The sequence below is a fragment of the Canis lupus genome, chromosome 2 (assembly GCF_003254725.2).
Source record: "Canis lupus dingo isolate Sandy chromosome 2, ASM325472v2, whole genome shotgun sequence".
Taxonomy (NCBI): domain Eukaryota; kingdom Metazoa; phylum Chordata; class Mammalia; order Carnivora; family Canidae; genus Canis; species Canis lupus.
The window spans coordinates 46,152,506-46,170,215 of record NC_064244.1 but is presented as its reverse complement, the minus strand read 5'-3'; the positions used below and the strand labels follow the sequence as shown (position 1 = coordinate 46,170,215).

Sequence of the window (17,710 nt, the reverse complement as noted above, 5' to 3'; positions counted from 1 at the left end):
CTGGATTGTGTGGTATTTACAGGACTATGCATTTGTAAAAAATCATAAAACTATACACCAAAAAGGATATGTGTTACTGTATGTAAGTTATACTTCAATAATAATAATAAGAAGAAGTCAAATGACATTTTGCATATTTTTGATTGCTACTGACAACTTATGGAAAAGAAACAACCTTCCTTCTGGTTGCGATTTGTGAAGAAGCACCATCTACATGCTAGATTCTTTGTGGGCTTTAAAAAAAAAAAAAAAAAAAAAGGACATATTCCCGGCCCTGACAAGAGTTTAGAAGCTCATTTCAATGGAAACAAGTCTTAGATACTAAGTTACAGGAAAAGGCGAGGCAAAACAATTTTCAGTTAAAAGCGTATAAATAAATAATACGCCGGTAAATCACTGGATACACTTTACATGCGCTCCAAGTAAGAGTCCTTCTCTTTGACTAGAGCTGCCGGAAATGATTTCCACGATTTTGGAAAGATCTCGGTGCTTCTCAATATAACTTATTATCATCATCTCTGACTTCCAAGTCAGCAGACCTTGAGACTCGGGAGGGCTAATACGTTGTCAAGTTTTCCCCTCATCTGTTGGATGTCAGAGCTGAAATTCCAACGCAACCCCTTTCTGATCCCAAAGCCTGAGACCTTTTGCATCGCGGCGGTGGGACGACATCCGAGGGGTTAGGACGGCGGCTGCCACGTGCTGCGACTTCAAGGGACAGGCACGCCCCCCACGTCCCCGGACGCCACTACCTCGCGGGGAGCTCGGGCGACGCCGCGACGGCAGCGAGGGTCTTCCAAGCGCGCCCCGCGGGGTCCGGGCGAGCCAATTCGTGGCAGAGGGAACGTCAAGCCTGGGGAGGGTCTCTCCTCCCCCCCGGTGCACCCCTCCATCTAACAGCGGGACGAAGGGGACCCGCGCGGCCAGCGCCGGAGCTCAAACACCCAGAAAGAGCCAAGCGGAGGCGCTCCCCAGCCCGCTCACTGCCTCCGCAGTCCCCCAAAGGAGGGCACCTCCCGGGGGTCCCTGTCGGTGTCGCCCGATGCCCAGGACCAGCGCCGACGCCGCGTCCTCCCGCCGGCCCCGGACGCGGGGGGCGGAGGGAGCGCTGCGGGGGCGGGTCGCTGCAGCCCCGGGCCCGGCCGCCGCGCACGAAGTCCGCTCGCCGCCCGCCCCTCCCCCCGGTGACGTCACCGCCGTCGCACCCCGCGTCGGCTCACGCCGCGCTCTCCCTTCCCTCTTCTTCCCTGACGCCGCCGCCGCTGCGCTCGCGGTCGCCTCACCTCTCCAGTTCTTGTATTCCGGGACAGAGTAGTAGTTGTTCCCAAAGCGGTCCGTGCCCACGTGCTGCTTCGCTTCCTTTGACAGCGCCCTCCGCAAGGCGCCGACCAAACCCCGAGCCCAAGCCATGCGCGCCGCCCGGGTTCGCAGCGCGAATCGCAGCGGGATCCGCCACCACCGCTATACACACGCTCTCCAGCCGCGGGCCCCGCCCACTACCCCCTAGTAACGGCGCTCACCATTGGTCGGATGGCATCCGGCTCAACCAATGGGAGGCTCCGCTGTTGCTGCCCGGCCTCCGAGCTCTGTCATGGCGGCGCCCTGTTTCCCGGCCGGCGTGAAGTGACGGGATGTTAGGATTTTTGTCAGCGAGACAAGCCGGCTTGGACCACCCTCTTCGCCTCCGGAGGGCGGAGTCCACGCGGAGGTAAAGAAGTAGATTACCTTTTTTTTTTTTTCTTTCTCAAACAGGCCGAATATTAAAACTGGACCAGCGTCTGTATCGGTCTTGCTTCCCACTTTCCCGCTTCGTTTTCACTTTACTTCCACCAAACTGGACTTCAATTTTTTTCTACTTTGTGGGTCACGAAAATAAGATCCTTTTACATACGTGTAGGCCGGTGGGTGCTCAGGCGGTTTCTGGTGTGGATACCTTGGTTTTGCCGTATTCCTTCTCCCTCCCCACTCCCCAGTGATCACTGCTCTTCAAGAGCTCCTTCATTCAGCCGACAGATTTAGTGAGCTCCTCCTGGTTGCCAAGCATTGTGATACGGGCAGGGCATAGGCCAGGAATTTTTTTTTTTTTTAAGATTTCATTTATTTTTATTCACGAGACCTAGGCAGAGAGAGGAGACTCCCCGCTGGGAGTCAATGCCAAGACCCCAGTCGAGTTGGACTCGATGCCAAGACCCGAGGATGACGACCTGAGCCAAAGGCAGATGCTCGGTCGCTGAGCCACCCGGGGGCCCCAGAGGCCAGGCATTGACCAAGGTTTAGCATGACCGGAACAGACCAGGGGGCCGTTGACAAGAGATGAAGCTGGAGATGTAGTTCCCGGGTAGGAGAGGAACAGCTCGTGTATGCTTGGTGAAGAGATACGAAGATGAGAATAAGGTGATGACCATTGGATTTTGTCATCTGCTTGGAGAATGGACTGAAGTTCAGAGCAAGAGAGCCAAGGGGTCAAGTTAGGTAACTGTGGCAGTTGTCTAGAAGAGAGAAGATGGAAGCCTGGACCAGGGCAATAAATGGTGGTTGGGCCGGAAAGAGTGAAGATAACTAAAAAAGTATTTAAGAAACAGAATCAGCCATCTATGTAAATTGTTTGAATACAGTGAATGATGGAAAGAGAGGAGTCCACAATGATTCTCCGATAATGTGCTTTGTATAGAGCAAGGTGAATGATAGGGATGTTCTTTTAGACAAAGTTTTCCAAAGAGGGAACAAGTTGTACCACAATTTTGCCCATACTGAATTACTCCATATTACTTTGTCCCCCCCCCCTTTTTTTCCCCTAAGATTTTATGTACCCATTTGAGAGAGAAAGAGCAGGAACAGGGAGGAGGGCCAGATGGAGAAGGACAAGCGGACTTCCCGGGGTGCAGGGAGCCTTACCCTGGGCTAGATCCTAAGACCTTGAGATCATGACCTGAGCCGAAGTCAGAGGCTTCACCGGCTGAGCCACCCAGGTGCCCCTTCCCATATTGCTTTCAAAGAACCTGTAAAGATTTTCACTTGGAGAGAGGAGGCTGCCGTTGAATTTACATATTTGATGTTCAGAAGAAACTGAGATATCTTTAATGGGAAATGATATGTGAAGTGAGGTGGAGATGAGATCATCCAGGCACTATGTGTAGAGTAAGAAAAGCAGTTCAATGACCAAAAAAATCTGAGAAATATCAACATTTAAAGTTAGACAGAAAAAGAGACTACAAATGAACCGAAAAGGAGTTACCAGAGAGATTGCAGGAAAACCAGAGCAACGAAGCATCTCATATACTGAAAGAAGACTATTTAAGGAGGAAGCCATCATATCTGTCATTTGTTGGCCCCAGCCTGCTTCTTTGCTCTCAGTGGTTTTCCCTCCTATTACTCTGCTTTATTTTCTGTATTCAGTTTATTACTATCGAAATAGCATTGTATATGTATTTTCTTATTAGTTTATTCATAACCCCTATGAGAAAAGAGACCTAGGAGAGTTTCTGTTAAGTGAATGGCATACATTCAAGAAGTATGAGGAATAAAGGAAGAATTAAAAGCATGCATTCTATTTAACCAACAGGATGATCACTGATGGCCTTGGGAAGAGCATTTTCAGGAGAATCATGGAAATAAAAATAAGATTTCAGTGAGTTGGAGAATGACAGAGAGGAAAGGAAGTAGGAACTGCCAGCCTTGATGGCTTTTTAGAGAAACTTAAGAAGAGGAAAGCAGAGTACAGTTGCTTATTGAAAAACTTACGGGGAAGCCTGGGTGGCTCAGCGGTTGAGTGCCTGCCTTCAGCTCAGGTCATGATCCCAGAGTCGGAGGATCAAGTCCCCACATCAGGCTCCCTGAATGGAGGCTGCTTCTCCCTCTTGCCTGTGTCTCTGCCTCTGTGTGTGTGTGTCTAATAAATAAATAAATAAAATATTAAAGAAAAGCTTATGGAAATTATTTTTTCTATTATCCCAAAAGAAGAACTCACCTGTATTACTTATTACTGGATGGGTAACAAAGTACCTCAAGCATAAGTTATCAGTGAATGGGTAACAAAGTACCCCCCAAAACCTAGCAGCTTAAAACAACAGAAGATTTATTATCTCACAGATTCTAGAGCTCAGGGATCTGTGTGTCTTAACTGGCTCTTCTGGCTCAGAGTTTCTCAGAAAGCTGCAATAAAGATAGTGGCTGGGACTATAGTCATTTCAATACTTGACTCTGGAAAGATCCACTTCCAAGCTCTTGTAAGACAGTATTTAGTTCTTCCCTGACTTTGGTCCAGAGGTCTCCTTCATTTCCGGTTATTTTTCACATAGGCCTCTTGAATCGCAACATGACAACTGGCTTCCATTAAAGCAAGAAAGTAAGCAAGAGAGGGCAAGCAAGATGGAAGCTAGACTCCTCATAATCTGATCTCAGAAATGATATCTCATTAGTTTTGTTGTATTCTGTTCATGAGAAGTGAGTCATTGGGTCTAGCTTACTCTCAAGGAAAGGAAATTACCTACAGGTGTGAATACCAGGAGGTAGAGACAGTGGATGTCCCCTTCTAGGCTCCCTACCACAATTACAAATAGACAAAAATAGTAAATTATTGTAATCTCTTTTCAGCAAGCATTATGTGTTATTTTGTGTTCTAAAATGTTGCATCAGTTTTACATTTAGTAATACTAAATGGGCAAATATGTTGCAGATCTTGCATTTAATTTTAATTAAATAGTAAACATTAAATTTTTTAAACTGCATTTTGATCAGTTTTAAACATGGTTAGGTGTGCATCTACTGTTGTCCCCCCGTCCCCACCTCCAGTCATTGCGGAGTTGGCAGTAATTCCCATTCAGCTTAGTGATCCACTCCAATAAAAGCATAAGGGCATATCCAGAGGTTTTTATTTCAATGATTGCAAAAACTCAAAATTTATTTTTATCAAAATTTACCTCCTCTGATAATTTGGCTTGTTTCCACCAAGTAGTTCTGCAGTTCTTCCATTATGATCAGCAAATTACACGGTGGAAAGTGAATGAACTTGCCTGTGAGACCTCTAATTTTAGTGAAAATAGCTGTACTTCTTTTTAAAAGAATCAGGTTTATTTTTTCTCTAGTAAATTCAGAAGTCTTATGATATCAGTAATAGTTTAAATTATGTGAGCTACTAATGGCCTAAAACACTGGATTTCTCCAGACTCTTTTAATTCCAAATACTCCTTGATCTGAGAAAGCAACTAAATTTTGCTCTTTGTTAAAATGCAATGACCTAAACCTCTTTGTTAGAAAAAGTAAAGATTTGAAATAGTGTCTCCTGACTAGATCACCAGATTAATCCATCTAGGAACGGATTTCATTTCCTGTGATGCTGGTTCTCCCATCATACTTAACACTTGTGGCTAAAAACCTGTAATGTAGTAATCCCATGCACATCTCTCCTACCAGTTGCTGTATATGCTTATCAAAAATTAGTATTTGTCCCTAATCCTGATAAGGCCAGTTTTATTATTCTGATTATGCCATTTTAATAAGAGCTAATGAAGTACAAAATCAAAAAGAATTATTCTTAGAAAAACTAAATGGGCCATTTTGAAGTAATCCAAACAAATGGCTTAAAATAAAATGCTGTTCAATGAGGTATGATTGAGAAAATCATTATGAAAGACTGGAGGAAAATAAAAAAAAAGAACAGGTTTCCACAACTTTGCCATTATATTGGAATAATATAAGGTGATTTGGAAAAAACACTGTGGAAAAAGTATTCATGCCAAAGTTCCAACTCCAGAGATTCTGATTTAATTGGTCAAGGACACTGGAAATTCTGTATTAAGTTCTCTAGGTGATTATAATGTGGAGCCAGGGATGACAACCTTTGCTTGAGAAAGATTCCACCTTCATTTGCTTTTCATGTCTGAGATTCCATATTCATTTGCTTGGCATATGCATTAATTGTTTACTCCACTAAAAAAGTTAAATAAAACATTTTTATTTAATTTAATTTAATTTAATTTAATTTTTTTTTATTGAGAGAGAGTATGCACTCACGCACACACACTTGCAAGCAGGGGAGGGGCAGGAGGAGAGGGAGAGAATCTTAAACAGAATCTGTGCCCAGCACAGAGCCTGACACAGGGCTCCATCTCCCGACCCTGAGATCATGATGTAGGTCAAAATCAAGAATCAGATACTCAGCTACCTTAGTCACCCCAGCTCCTCAAATAAAACATTTTTGAAAATCCCTGAAAATCATAGAATACATATAGTTATTGTTATGGTTTGTAAAAGAAAAATGATTTGGCACTCTCTTCAGCACATTTAATTCTACTTCAAGCAATTGGCATATAAACATTCGGACAGTCCTTGCTTTGTGTAATATTACACATCTATAAAACTAATTGTGCCAGCCAAAATCTATGGAAAGTAATTTTAATTATCACTGTAGAAAATTATCATTGTTCTGTGATATTTAATATTTCTTTGTCAAACAGTAAACCTTTATTGTTAGTCGTCAATATACAAGAAATGAAAAAATAGGGATGCCTCGGTAGCTCAGCAGTTGGGCATCTGCCTTCGGCTCAGGGCATGATCCTGGGATGCCTGGGTCCGGTCCCCTGTCGGGCTGTCTGCATAGACCCTGCTTCTCCTCCCTCTTCCTATGTCTCTGCCTCTCTCTGTGTGTCTCTCATGAATAAATAAATAAAATCTAAAAAAAAAATTGAAAAAATAATAAAGCTAATATTTAGTACACTGTAATGTAAATGTACTTTCCAATGTAAAACATTGGAAATGATAACTACAGTTATTTCTTTGTTTTAAAAAACCCAACAAATCAAGAGTAGTTTGAGTGGCACTGATCTTCTCTCGTATAACTTCTAATGCAAGTTGAGTATATCTTCTATATTCTGGCTAATTATCATTCTCCTTTCTCTATGTCATTCAATTATCATTCTCTCTTATTCTCTATGTCTGAATCTGATTCCAGCATTTTATCCTTTGCATTTAAATGTCATGAAATATTTCTGAGTTTTTTTAATGTGAAGGTTTTTGCCAGTGTCATTTCCTCTGAGACATCTTGAGCCTTTTCATCACGACCACTTTTCCTCATTTATTTGGGTAAGTTTACTCACCTGCATTGATTTCCTCACTCTGCATCTCTAGAGATTCTCAAATGGCCACAGTATCACATTTCTACAGTCAGCTATTCCTTCTGTAATCCCGTTTACATTCCATTTTAGTTTTACTTCAGCATTATTACTTAGCATATTTTTGGTGCACTTCCATTTTGTTGTCCAATTCCTTCTTTTAATTATCCATTTTTCTAGAATTTCTTACAGGTTTATCTCAGAAGCACAGAACTTTGCAGGCTGTACATAAATGAATAACAAATTCCAGTAACCAATCATCTATAAAATTTGAAAGAAGTCATGTAAATTGGTCACAAAATATGATGTATGTGTTAATTTTATAGTGATTTGAGGACCCAAAAAGTAGTAGCCAGCTTTGTGCTTTATGCTACTAGTCACAGTTAATATACCATGGAAACTGAATTTTGAACCATATTATTGGGAGGTCTGGCATTTAACTAAATCACGGTAACTTGCATTCTGTGTTTAGTTTGCAAACTGCAAAGTGAGGACTGTTTATATTTAATTTAAAGTATTTAAGGTAGTGTTCCTTTTTTTTTTTTTTTAATTTTTTTTTTTTATTTATTTATGATAGTCACAGAGAGAGAGAGAGAGAGAGAGGCAGAGACATAGGCAGAGGGAGAAGCAGGCTCCATGCGCCGGGAGCCTGATGTGGGATTCGATCCCGGGTCTCCAGGATCGCGCCCTGGGCCAAAGGCAGGCGCCAAACTGCTGCGCCACCCAGGGATCCCCTGTTCCTTTTTTTTAAAGATTCACTGCATTAAGTGATATCTTTGCTTAACTAAACAACTACACAGTCCTGTTTTATTTAAGGAAGATGTCTACTCAATAGTTTGCCCCAAGTCCCTCCTTGTCAGTGATTAAGGCAAAAGCATAAACACTGATAGGCAAAGTTTACAATTCTTACCCCTTCTTTTTACAGCTTTCTTGAGGTGCTATTGACATATAATACGTTGCACATTAAACAGTTGGATGAGTTTTGACATTCATAAATGCTTTTAAAACCATCACCATCGAAATAACAAATATCCATAAGCCAAAAATTTCATCCTAACTCTTTGTAATCCTTCTTTTCTTCCCCTGCTTTATCCTGTTTTACTCCAGGAAACAACTCCTCTGCTTTCTGCCAGCACAGATTACTTGCATATTCCAGAATTTTGTGTAAATAAAATCATGCTTTGTCTGGCTCTTTTCATTCAGCGTAATTATTTTTGAAATTTCTCCTCTTGATTCTTTTTTACTGCTGAGGAATTTTCTATTCTGTGGATATATCACAATTTATTCATCCATTCACTTGTTGATGGACTTTTAAATCTTTCTAATTTTAGGCTATTACGTATGAACGTTCATGTACAAGTCTTTGTGTGGATATGTGCTTTCCTTTCTCTTGGCTGCACGCCTAACAGTGGAATAAGTAGAGCCTGTGTTTCACTTTCTAAGACTGGTAGTTTTCTAGAAGCTTACCATTCCCACCAGTGATGGATGAGAGTGCTGGTTGCTCTATGTTTTTGTTTTCTTTTTTTTTTTTTTCCCTTTCAAGCTTATTTGAAAAGTTATATCCCATGTTAATTTATCTCTTGTGACATCTCATTATATGTTTTTGGTGGTTACTCTAGGAATTATAAAATACCCATTTTTCATTTTCTGCTTAGAAATCATTATTTTCATTTGGCACATAGAAACTTTTATCTTTACGCTCCATGGTACACATTGTCCCACATGTTACATTTACATCATTGTAAACTCCATCAGATAATGTTTTCATTTTGTTTTCAGCTATCAAGCATACTTGAATGAGAAGAATTGTCAATTATATTTGCCTAGATATTTACCATTTCCATTGCTCTCTCTTTAATCCTAATATCCTAAGTTTTCTTCTTATATCATTTCCCTTCCATCTGAAGGACTTTGTTTATCTCTTCTTTCAGTGCATGAACCATAACTTGTAGCATGCACACGTATGTACATAACATGTACCAAAATTCCAGACTCCCAGAAGGAAAGCAGGTATTTATCACAAAGCACCTTGTTTGCTCCACATAGTTTAAGCACAGTGAACTATTTTTATCCAGGAATGATAGCGACCCTCCTGAAATCGCAGAAGCAGACAAAGGCCAATCTTACAAGTGGGCCTTTCCACGGATAACAGTCTCTGACCTGCTATATTAACTCATTTTTGCACATGTTGCCTCCTTCCACACACACCCTGCCCTTGTTTCCCTATCCTATTACCCTCCTACTTTCCTTCACTTAGCCCCTCTTAGTTCCCCTAAATATTCAGTCCTAAAGTCTTTAGGTTGGGCAAGGTAGGCTTCCATACACAGGCTGGGATTAGATTGGCTTAGAGTGATATCGCAGACCTTGAGCAGGTTGAGGTAGTCTACTTGGGACTGACAAGCCTAGATGACAGGGGTGTTAGGGGAGGCAAAAACCAAAGGCCGAGCCTGGTGAGCAATTTTCTTGTTGGTGATGGGGATGATGTTGGTGATGGGAGATTGGTTACATAGAGTCGTGATCAAAAATAAACATATTAATGATAATGGTAACCATATTCTCACTATTTAGAGAAAGAAACTGAAGGAAGGGGTGATTACCTTTGTCCATGTTTGTATGATATTTTACTGGTTACAAGAAGCCCACATTACTATTTGAAAAATCATCAAGTAGGGGTGCCTTGGTGGCTCAGGTAAGCGTCTGACTCTTGATTTCACCTCAGGTCAGGGTCTCAGAGTTGTGAGATCCATCCCCATGTTGGGGCTTACAGTTCTCACTCTCCTTCTCCCTCAGCCTCTCCTCACTTGCTCATGCATGCTCTTTCTCTTTCTCAAAAAAGTAAAGTAAAATAAAATAAAAATGAAAAATCATGAAATAGAAAACTATTTTAAGAAGAAAAAATGGAATTTCACTGGAAAATGTGAAAAATTATTTTCTGGTGAAATACTGAAGCTCAGAGATGGCAGAAGAGCCTGATAGTCTGGAGTGAAAGTATGAGAGTTCAGATCCAAGTTCAGCCAATTGTTAGATATGTGACCCTGGACAGATTACTTACGTCTTAGTTTTATAATCAGGAAAAGCAGTTACTAATATAACCTAACACCTAGGAAATCCACCACTTCGGATGACCACTCATACACTTATCACCACTAATTACAGTGTCGGCAAATAGTAGGCCCTTAATACTAGCTGTTACTGTTCTTGATCAAGGTCAGAAAAGGAGTTAGGGGTTAGACTAGATATTTGAACCTAAGGCTAAACTGTTCAAGAAGACAAAGGCACGTGTATATCTTTAAATCAAACATTTGAAGGACACCTGGGTGGCTCAGTGATGGAGCACCTGCCTTTGGCTCAGGGGGATGGGGTCCCCCATCAGGCTCCCTGCATGGAGCCTGCTTCTCCCTCTGCCTGTGTCTCTGCCTCTCTCTCTCTCTCTCTCTCTCATGAATAAATAAATAAAATCTTTAAAATAAATAAACATTTGATATGCTAAAATGATTACTAAAACATTTATAATTACTAATACTGCTACCGTGAGTACATTAGAAGTATCAGTTTGTGTCTTTTCTAGCACTATGCATTGTTATTTTTTAAAAATAAAACTGACAAATAGGCTAAAAATTTTCCTATAGATTAGCATCATGTTGGTCAGTATTGAATTTAGAAATTATTTTAGTTAAATTAATTTCAATGCTCTTTAACATCCAACAAATGAAGAAAAATTCTTTTTTTTTAAATTCTTATAGTTAACATTCAGTGGGCACTTAGTATGTGCTAATCATTGTAATGAGCATTTTTCATGTATTAAATCATTTAATCTTAATATCCTCTCCAGAATAATGATGGTTTACAGTTATGCAATATCAGAAATATCATTCATCTTATTTTAAGAGTGCTTGTTAATCATTTTTTTATATATACTTAATTAGCTTTTTAAAAATGTGCTTAATTTTTTTTTCTTTAAATGTGCTTAATTGTTAAATTGAACGTACTCCTTGTGTTTCTACCTAAGGTATAAGAAACACTAAAGGGAAATTTTTTTTGGGGGGGTGGGGGGGCGGGGATTTTTTTAAGTACTGTAATTTAAGCTTTTGTCCACTAGGTGTCCTCAGTTGAGTTTAAGATAGAAGAATTTAACCTTTGGTTCATGAAATTTATTTCAGTCTCTAAATATCTTAATAAAAACTTAATAAACTACCTCTTTCAAAGGAAGTTTAAGATAATGCTTCAAAGAAATTCTTTACATGTAATTGTTAGTATTGTTGGTATTTTTGAAATTCATATAAGATCTTTAAAAATTTATAAATACCTCTGAATGTATGGTAGAAGATTTAAGTGTTACTTGTAATTTTTCTACTAAATGTAATTTTGGTGAAGTAAGGATGTTTTTAATGCTTAAATTGCTTTTTTATTGTTTAGTTTTATCTTTATTTTCCTCCCTTTCCATTTTTAAATTTTTTTCAAGGGTTTTGGGACTAGAGTTAAACAAAGACAGAGATGTTGAAAGGATCCATGGCAGTGGAGTTAACACCCTGGACATTGAACCTGTTGAAGCAAGATAGTAAGTTCATTATACAGTCTTTTTTTTTTCAAAATGATATGCAGTAAAATCTTGCTTTCAGATTACTTATGTAAAAGTTCATAAAAAGTAGTAAAAGTTCTAAATTGTAGCATTTTAAATCTGACATTACTAATTTAAATAAATACATAACATCACACTCTTAAAATATTGCCAGGCAAACATTTCCCAACTACTATATATAAATATATTCCTTGTGAAATCAGCAGACATTGAACCTCTTTGGATGCAGAGGGCTTTTAAGTGCTGGGGTGTGTGCTTTTTAGCTATCATTTTAACACAGAGTTGCTACTCTGAAGGAGTCTAATGGGAATATAGATAGAATATAAAAAGTAATGGTATATGTTGGAGAATTCAGTTGAAGAAGTCCAGACCACTATTTGAGCTCTTCCTAGGCTTTACCACTTAACAGCTAAGTGACCTTGAGCAGATGACCTAACCCTTTTTTAATTCTCCGTTACCTTAGCTTTGCAATGCCAGCAATAACAGCTACCTGACAAGTTTGTTGTAATTTGAGATTATACGTGTAATGTATAATTAGCATAGGACCTGGCATATCATAAATGGTTGCCCTCACTCCTGTTAATCCAAAGCATTATCACCTATACTTTTACTCCTTTCAGTCCATTCTCCATACAACAGTTCGAGTGTTTTGAAAATTGTGAATATGAACATGCCTCACACCCACTTAAAATATCTTGATCGGGATCCCTGGGTGGTACAGCGGTTTGGCGCCTGCCTTTGGCCCAGGGCGTGATCCTGGAGACCCGGGATCGAATCCCACATCGGGCTCCCGGTGCGTGGAGCCTGCTTCTCCCTCTGCCTATGTCTCTGCCTCTCTCTCTCTCTCTCTCTGTGACTATCATTAAAAAAAAAAAAAAAAAAAAAAAAAATCTTGATCCCGTATTACTCTTACAAGAAAGTTCAAAAAGCTCCATGTGGTTTGTGGTTAGAACAAGTATAGAAGTAACTAAAGTTTATTGTATCATGTATGTTTAGCAGAGTTTTTGTATTATAATAAAGAGTTATTATTATTTACATTAAAATAAACCAGACAGGTTTGATAGAATTGTGTTTTTAATTTTCAGCCACTGTCATAGTCCCACGTAGCAGTATATAGGAAACATATACAGTGAACACATTCTCACTTCAACACATGGTCATATCTAAAAGGTGATTAGTGATATAATTCTTTTCTGTGTTCTGAACTTTTCCAGATGCAACATAGCACCTCCCATTCAGGTCAGCTGTGGTCCATTTGCCTGTAAAATAATGACATGAACAGGAAGGAATAGCTGATTTCTTTTACTCATGGGTGCTTATGGAAAAGATAATCAGTACTGCTTCTCCAGCCAGCCATTTGGAATAGAGATCATTTGTCTAACCTGTGAAATACATGAAGCCAGTAAGCTACCAGTTGTCAGAGTCAATGAAAAATATGAGAAATCACAGATTATATGTGAATAAAATATGTGTGAGAAATACAGGCTGAGGAGTCTTTTCGCAGAGCATACTGAGAAATGTCGATTCTTACTATGGTGGTTTCCTCCATTGCATGGTAAAATCTGTAACTATTTCACTTGTTTGCCAAAACTTGCATTTTGCATTTGGCAGCAAAGAGAGTAATAAAAAGAAAAATAGATGTTTAATGGAAAAGTAAATATTAATGTTTTTCTTAAGAAAATAAGTGGCCATATAATTTGCTCAAAATACTTTTTAATATTTATCAACCACCATGAGAGTTATAGTGATATCACTGAAATCATAATAGAAGCTAGAATGTGCACATCTGGTAATGAAGCACTTATTTCCAAAGTTAGAATTTTTATTAAGTAGTCTCCCTGAAAATAATATTTTAACAAGTGCATTTTCATAAAGTACATTTGCATATCATTCTGTGAAGCTTGAATTTTCTTTGATATCTTTTAAATTCTTCTAAGTTAATGTTATTCATCTTTAATACCAGGTTTTCTTGTTCATATAAAAACATGAAACTATATCTCTTACTGTCATTACTCTATGAGCGGAATAATAACCTCACAGTTAAATAATGTCATTGTCAACAGATCCTTCGAAAACAAAATCATTTAATTCCAATAGTGGTTCAATTGTTTCAACCAATTAATAGAATCCAAGGAAATCTTTTGGAAATCATTCTGGCAAAGATGAAACGTCTGACATAACTGCAAATACAATTTAAATTCAGTTAAAATGTTTACCTTTGAATATAATTTTTTGTTTTTGCATTGAGAATACATGTAGTGCCATGTGTAAAAAAAAAAAGTATTTCACAAAATTCAAATAGGAAGCAAAAATATTTTCAGAATTGATTTTGGTGTCCAGGTAACTCACAGGTGTGTCCAAACAAGCTGCAAGATTCTGTCAATGAAAATAAGAATTGTAGTTGTTAAAATTTCTAAATATTTTCCTATGTACACTTAGTTAACTACAAAAGTTAACTAAAAAAAATGAACACTTTAGCATGGCATTACTTGCTATCTTTCTTTACTACCCATCATCAATCAGATTCAGCAAAGAACTTTGGAGAGCTACTTTTAAATTAACCTTATTGTTCTACAAATTGGTATTGAATTTTTCTTAAAACAAGTCTATAAAAAAAAAAAAAACAAGTCTATAAATCAGTGCTACTTGGACATGCTGCTGGTTCATGAACCCTTTGTAACTGGTTAACAACAAGATAAGGAGCTTGTGCCAGAATGTAAGTCTAGTCCATCACTAAGCACACAATTTAGATGAACTGAGATTTTTTTTATAGACAAGACTTTCTCAGTAAAGAATTGTTTTCATTTCTGGCAGAAGCTCTTTATCTTGCATTTTGAATAACAAAAAAACTAAAGAGGGTGATTATAAAAAATGAATGTATAACACTTATAACAAGTGTAAGTGATCACATATCACACAAACCACAAAATATGGTTGAGTGGGAACAAATCACGATAATTACAAGATATATGTGGTATCAGCGTCTGTATCAGAAGAGGCAATGGAAACCAGTGGAGCATTCTAGTAGACCTTCTAACTCTGAAATAATCGTTACTTGAAAGTTCAGCAAGCTAACCTGACAACAGTGGATGTCTCTTGGGAGAGGATGACATGCTCCCAATTATTGAGGTATTTACAGTAAGATTGAAAGGGTCTGGAGCAGTCTAGATCCTATAATCTCTCCAGCTAATCAACTTAAGATCTCCCAAAAGCAAAGCCCTATAATGAGGAGAAACTACTTGGAATAGAATCCAAATTGAGCAGTATAGGAACAATAGAAATAAAGGAAAAAAATGGCCCAGAAAAAAATTGGGGAGCTGAACAGAACCAAGAAAAATCTCTGAAAGTGAGCTTCCATAGTATTAAACATCTTATGAAAAAAAAAGATATTCTAGAGATACAAAATTTAAATATTATTCTAAACCAAGACTCCTTTTTAAAGTTTAAGAAAATTAATTTTATAGAAATATGAGCAAAATAATAGAATTAAAATCAGAGTCCATTCAAAATTAGTATAAGAACAAAGAGACTAAGTAATGCCCCTTTAGACAGTGTAGCTGTGCCAAAAAGACATACCCACAAAATAGTTGAGAACTCTATATCTAATATTTCAAAACCTAGCTAAAGGTTATTTTAAAAAGATACAAGATCTAGAAGAATAACAGAAGTTGAAATTAAGAAAACTCAGAAATGAGATGAGCAAACTCAAGAAAAGATTAGAAAAAAAAAAAGATTAGAAATAAAAGGCAGGTGTAAGGAATAAAGCAAATGAATATAAGAGGTAATACCTTAGAAATAGAAGGTAGAAAGGAGAAAATTTTAAAAAAAGAAATGGAGAAAGGTAAGGAATTCAAGATACAGAGACATACGTCAAAGATATATGCAAAGAAGATTCAGCATACATTTAATAGGAATTCCCAAACAAGAAACCCAAAGGAGCAGAACAGAGTCAATATTAAAGCTATAATTCAAGAAAAGTTGCCTAATATAAGTGAGATCTGAAACTATATATAAGGCAAAGGAAATCCTATTTTAACTAAACTTATTTGGGAGTTTATTCCCAAAGAAAGGATGTTTCTTATCTCAGATGTTCAAGGAATTAAAATATGAGTCAAGGATTATATATATATATCCAGACTGATTTTCAAGTACAAAAGAACAGGCAAATTGTCAATAGCACATAAGAATTCAGGGACTGTTTCTCTCATTAGCCCTTCCTTAGGAATTTACCGAAGAATAAAATCAGAGAACCCGAATGAGTTGAGAGACAGCAACATGAGGTTTGACTATGAGCAGTAAGACTAACAAATAGCAATACTTCATCTAGATATAAATTCATAGATCTGTTTTTCTTTCCTGCCAGATTGTAGACTTGGAAAGACAGGAACTATGCCAGTCTTGTTCACAGAGTTTTATTAGCAGAGTACATAGCACATTTCTGGTGCTCAAAGTTAAAATGAGTAAATGTGGTTTTAATAATGGAAGGAATCTAACGTTTATTGATCCCTTTTTTTGTATGAGGCAGTATAAAACTCACTTGCATATAACTTTTATCTTTACATCATCTTTATGATTTAGGAAAATGTACCCTTTTTCACAAATGTTTAAAGGCTTAGGCAGGTGAAGTAACTTGCCCAGAGTCAGATAGCAGGCTAACATCAGTAGCAGCTGGTCTGTCTGATTCCATTTTCATTTAGCACAATTTTTATTAGGACATTAAGAATGATTTCATAATATTTTACTTTCTTAATGAACATAGATATTTTGCCATCTTGTTTCTACTGTCCTTTTTGGAATTATAAAGGTAAACTTTAAATGGTCACAGATTGAATCTTTATATATTATTCTGCAAATATTAGATTGAGAAATTTTAGTTTATTAAAAATCTATATTATTGAAGATTTACTGTGTATTTGTGGGCATAATACATTTGGGTATTTGTAGATGAGTAATTTTCAGAAATATGTAATAAGTAAATGAAGTACATAAAACGATAAATTAATGTGAACTTTTTTATTATTAGCATGTTATCAGGTGGTTCAGATGGTGTGATTGTACTTTATGATCTTGAGAACTCCAGCAGACAACCTTATTACACATGTAAAGCAGTGTGTTCCGTTGGCAGGTGTGTATTAAAAATGTAATTCATGAATTTATAAACATTTTAGTACTTTTTGTGTCAGATGCAAAATATGAAAATAGCAGTCATATGATGATCTCAAGTAAATTGTTCAGATGTCACATTTCACGTGGATATCCCTTGACATTTTCTTGAAAATAAAAACCTTTGGTTATGTCCTTTTTGTTGTTCACCTACATAGCACACCACAGTAACTAATTATAGTTTTTAGTACCACTTAGTGTAAGATTTATTTATAAGCCTTTCAGCTAATTATAAGCACAAATTATATTTTTAACCGATATTAATATAACAGAAAGATTAATGGCTAGAAGCAGTAAATGTACTGACAATCCCTCACCAAACACACACACGTAACATACCGACACACAACCATCTTATCTCTCTACTTACTCAAACTGCCTAACTTAACATACCTCTGTCTTGTCTCCAGTTTTTTTTGCATTTTTTTAAGTTTAAATTCAGTTAATTAACATATAGTATATTAATTAGTTTCAGAGGTAGAAGTCAGTGATTCATCAGTCTTCTATAATACCCAGTGCTCATTGTATCCTGTGCCCTCTTTGATGTTCACTTACCCCATCCCATCACATACCCCATCTCCAGCAACCCTCAGTTTGTTTCCTATGACTAAGAGTCTCTTCTGGTTTTTCTCCCTCTCTGATTTTATCTTATTTTTTTCTTCCTTTTTCCAATTATCCTCTGTTTTGTCTCTTAAATTCTGTGTATGAATGAGATCATATGATAATTGTCTTTCTCTGATTGACTTATTTTGCATAGCATAATATCCTCTAGTTCCATCCATATTATTACAAATGGCAAGATTTAATTTTTTTTTTTTTGTGACTGAGTAATATTCCATTGTATATATGCACCACATCT

The 17,710-nt window shown here is 37.7% G+C and overlaps 2 protein-coding genes across 8 annotated transcripts in view; one reads left to right on the top strand and one right to left on the bottom strand.

Annotated features, from left to right (window-relative positions):
* The window catches only part of NDUFAF2 (NADH:ubiquinone oxidoreductase complex assembly factor 2), a 147,602-nt gene extending 146,183 nt beyond the window's left edge, over positions 1-1,419 (bottom strand). The window contains exon 1 of the mRNA XM_025446985.3: positions 1,284-1,419. Within this exon, the coding sequence (XP_025302770.1) occupies positions 1,284-1,410 (127 nt within the window). The 5' untranslated portion in view covers positions 1,411-1,419. The remainder of the gene's footprint in view (positions 1-1,283) is intronic.
* A 74-nt stretch (positions 1,420-1,493) lies between these two features.
* ERCC8 (ERCC excision repair 8, CSA ubiquitin ligase complex subunit) overlaps positions 1,494-17,710 on the top strand; it is a 56,873-nt gene continuing 40,656 nt past the window's right edge. For 6 of the 7 annotated variants that reach the window (XM_035713058.2, XM_025446980.3, XM_025446978.3 and 3 more), the window contains exons 1-3: positions 1,494-1,708; positions 11,572-11,667; positions 16,712-16,813. In XM_035713058.2, coding sequence (XP_035568951.1) covers positions 1,632-1,708; positions 11,572-11,667; positions 16,712-16,813 — 275 coding nt within the window. In that variant the 5' untranslated portion in view covers positions 1,494-1,631. Of the gene's footprint in view, positions 1,709-11,571; positions 11,668-12,902; positions 12,928-16,711; positions 16,814-17,710 lie in introns of those variants that run through there. The other variant, XM_035713059.2, reaches the window with a different exon arrangement.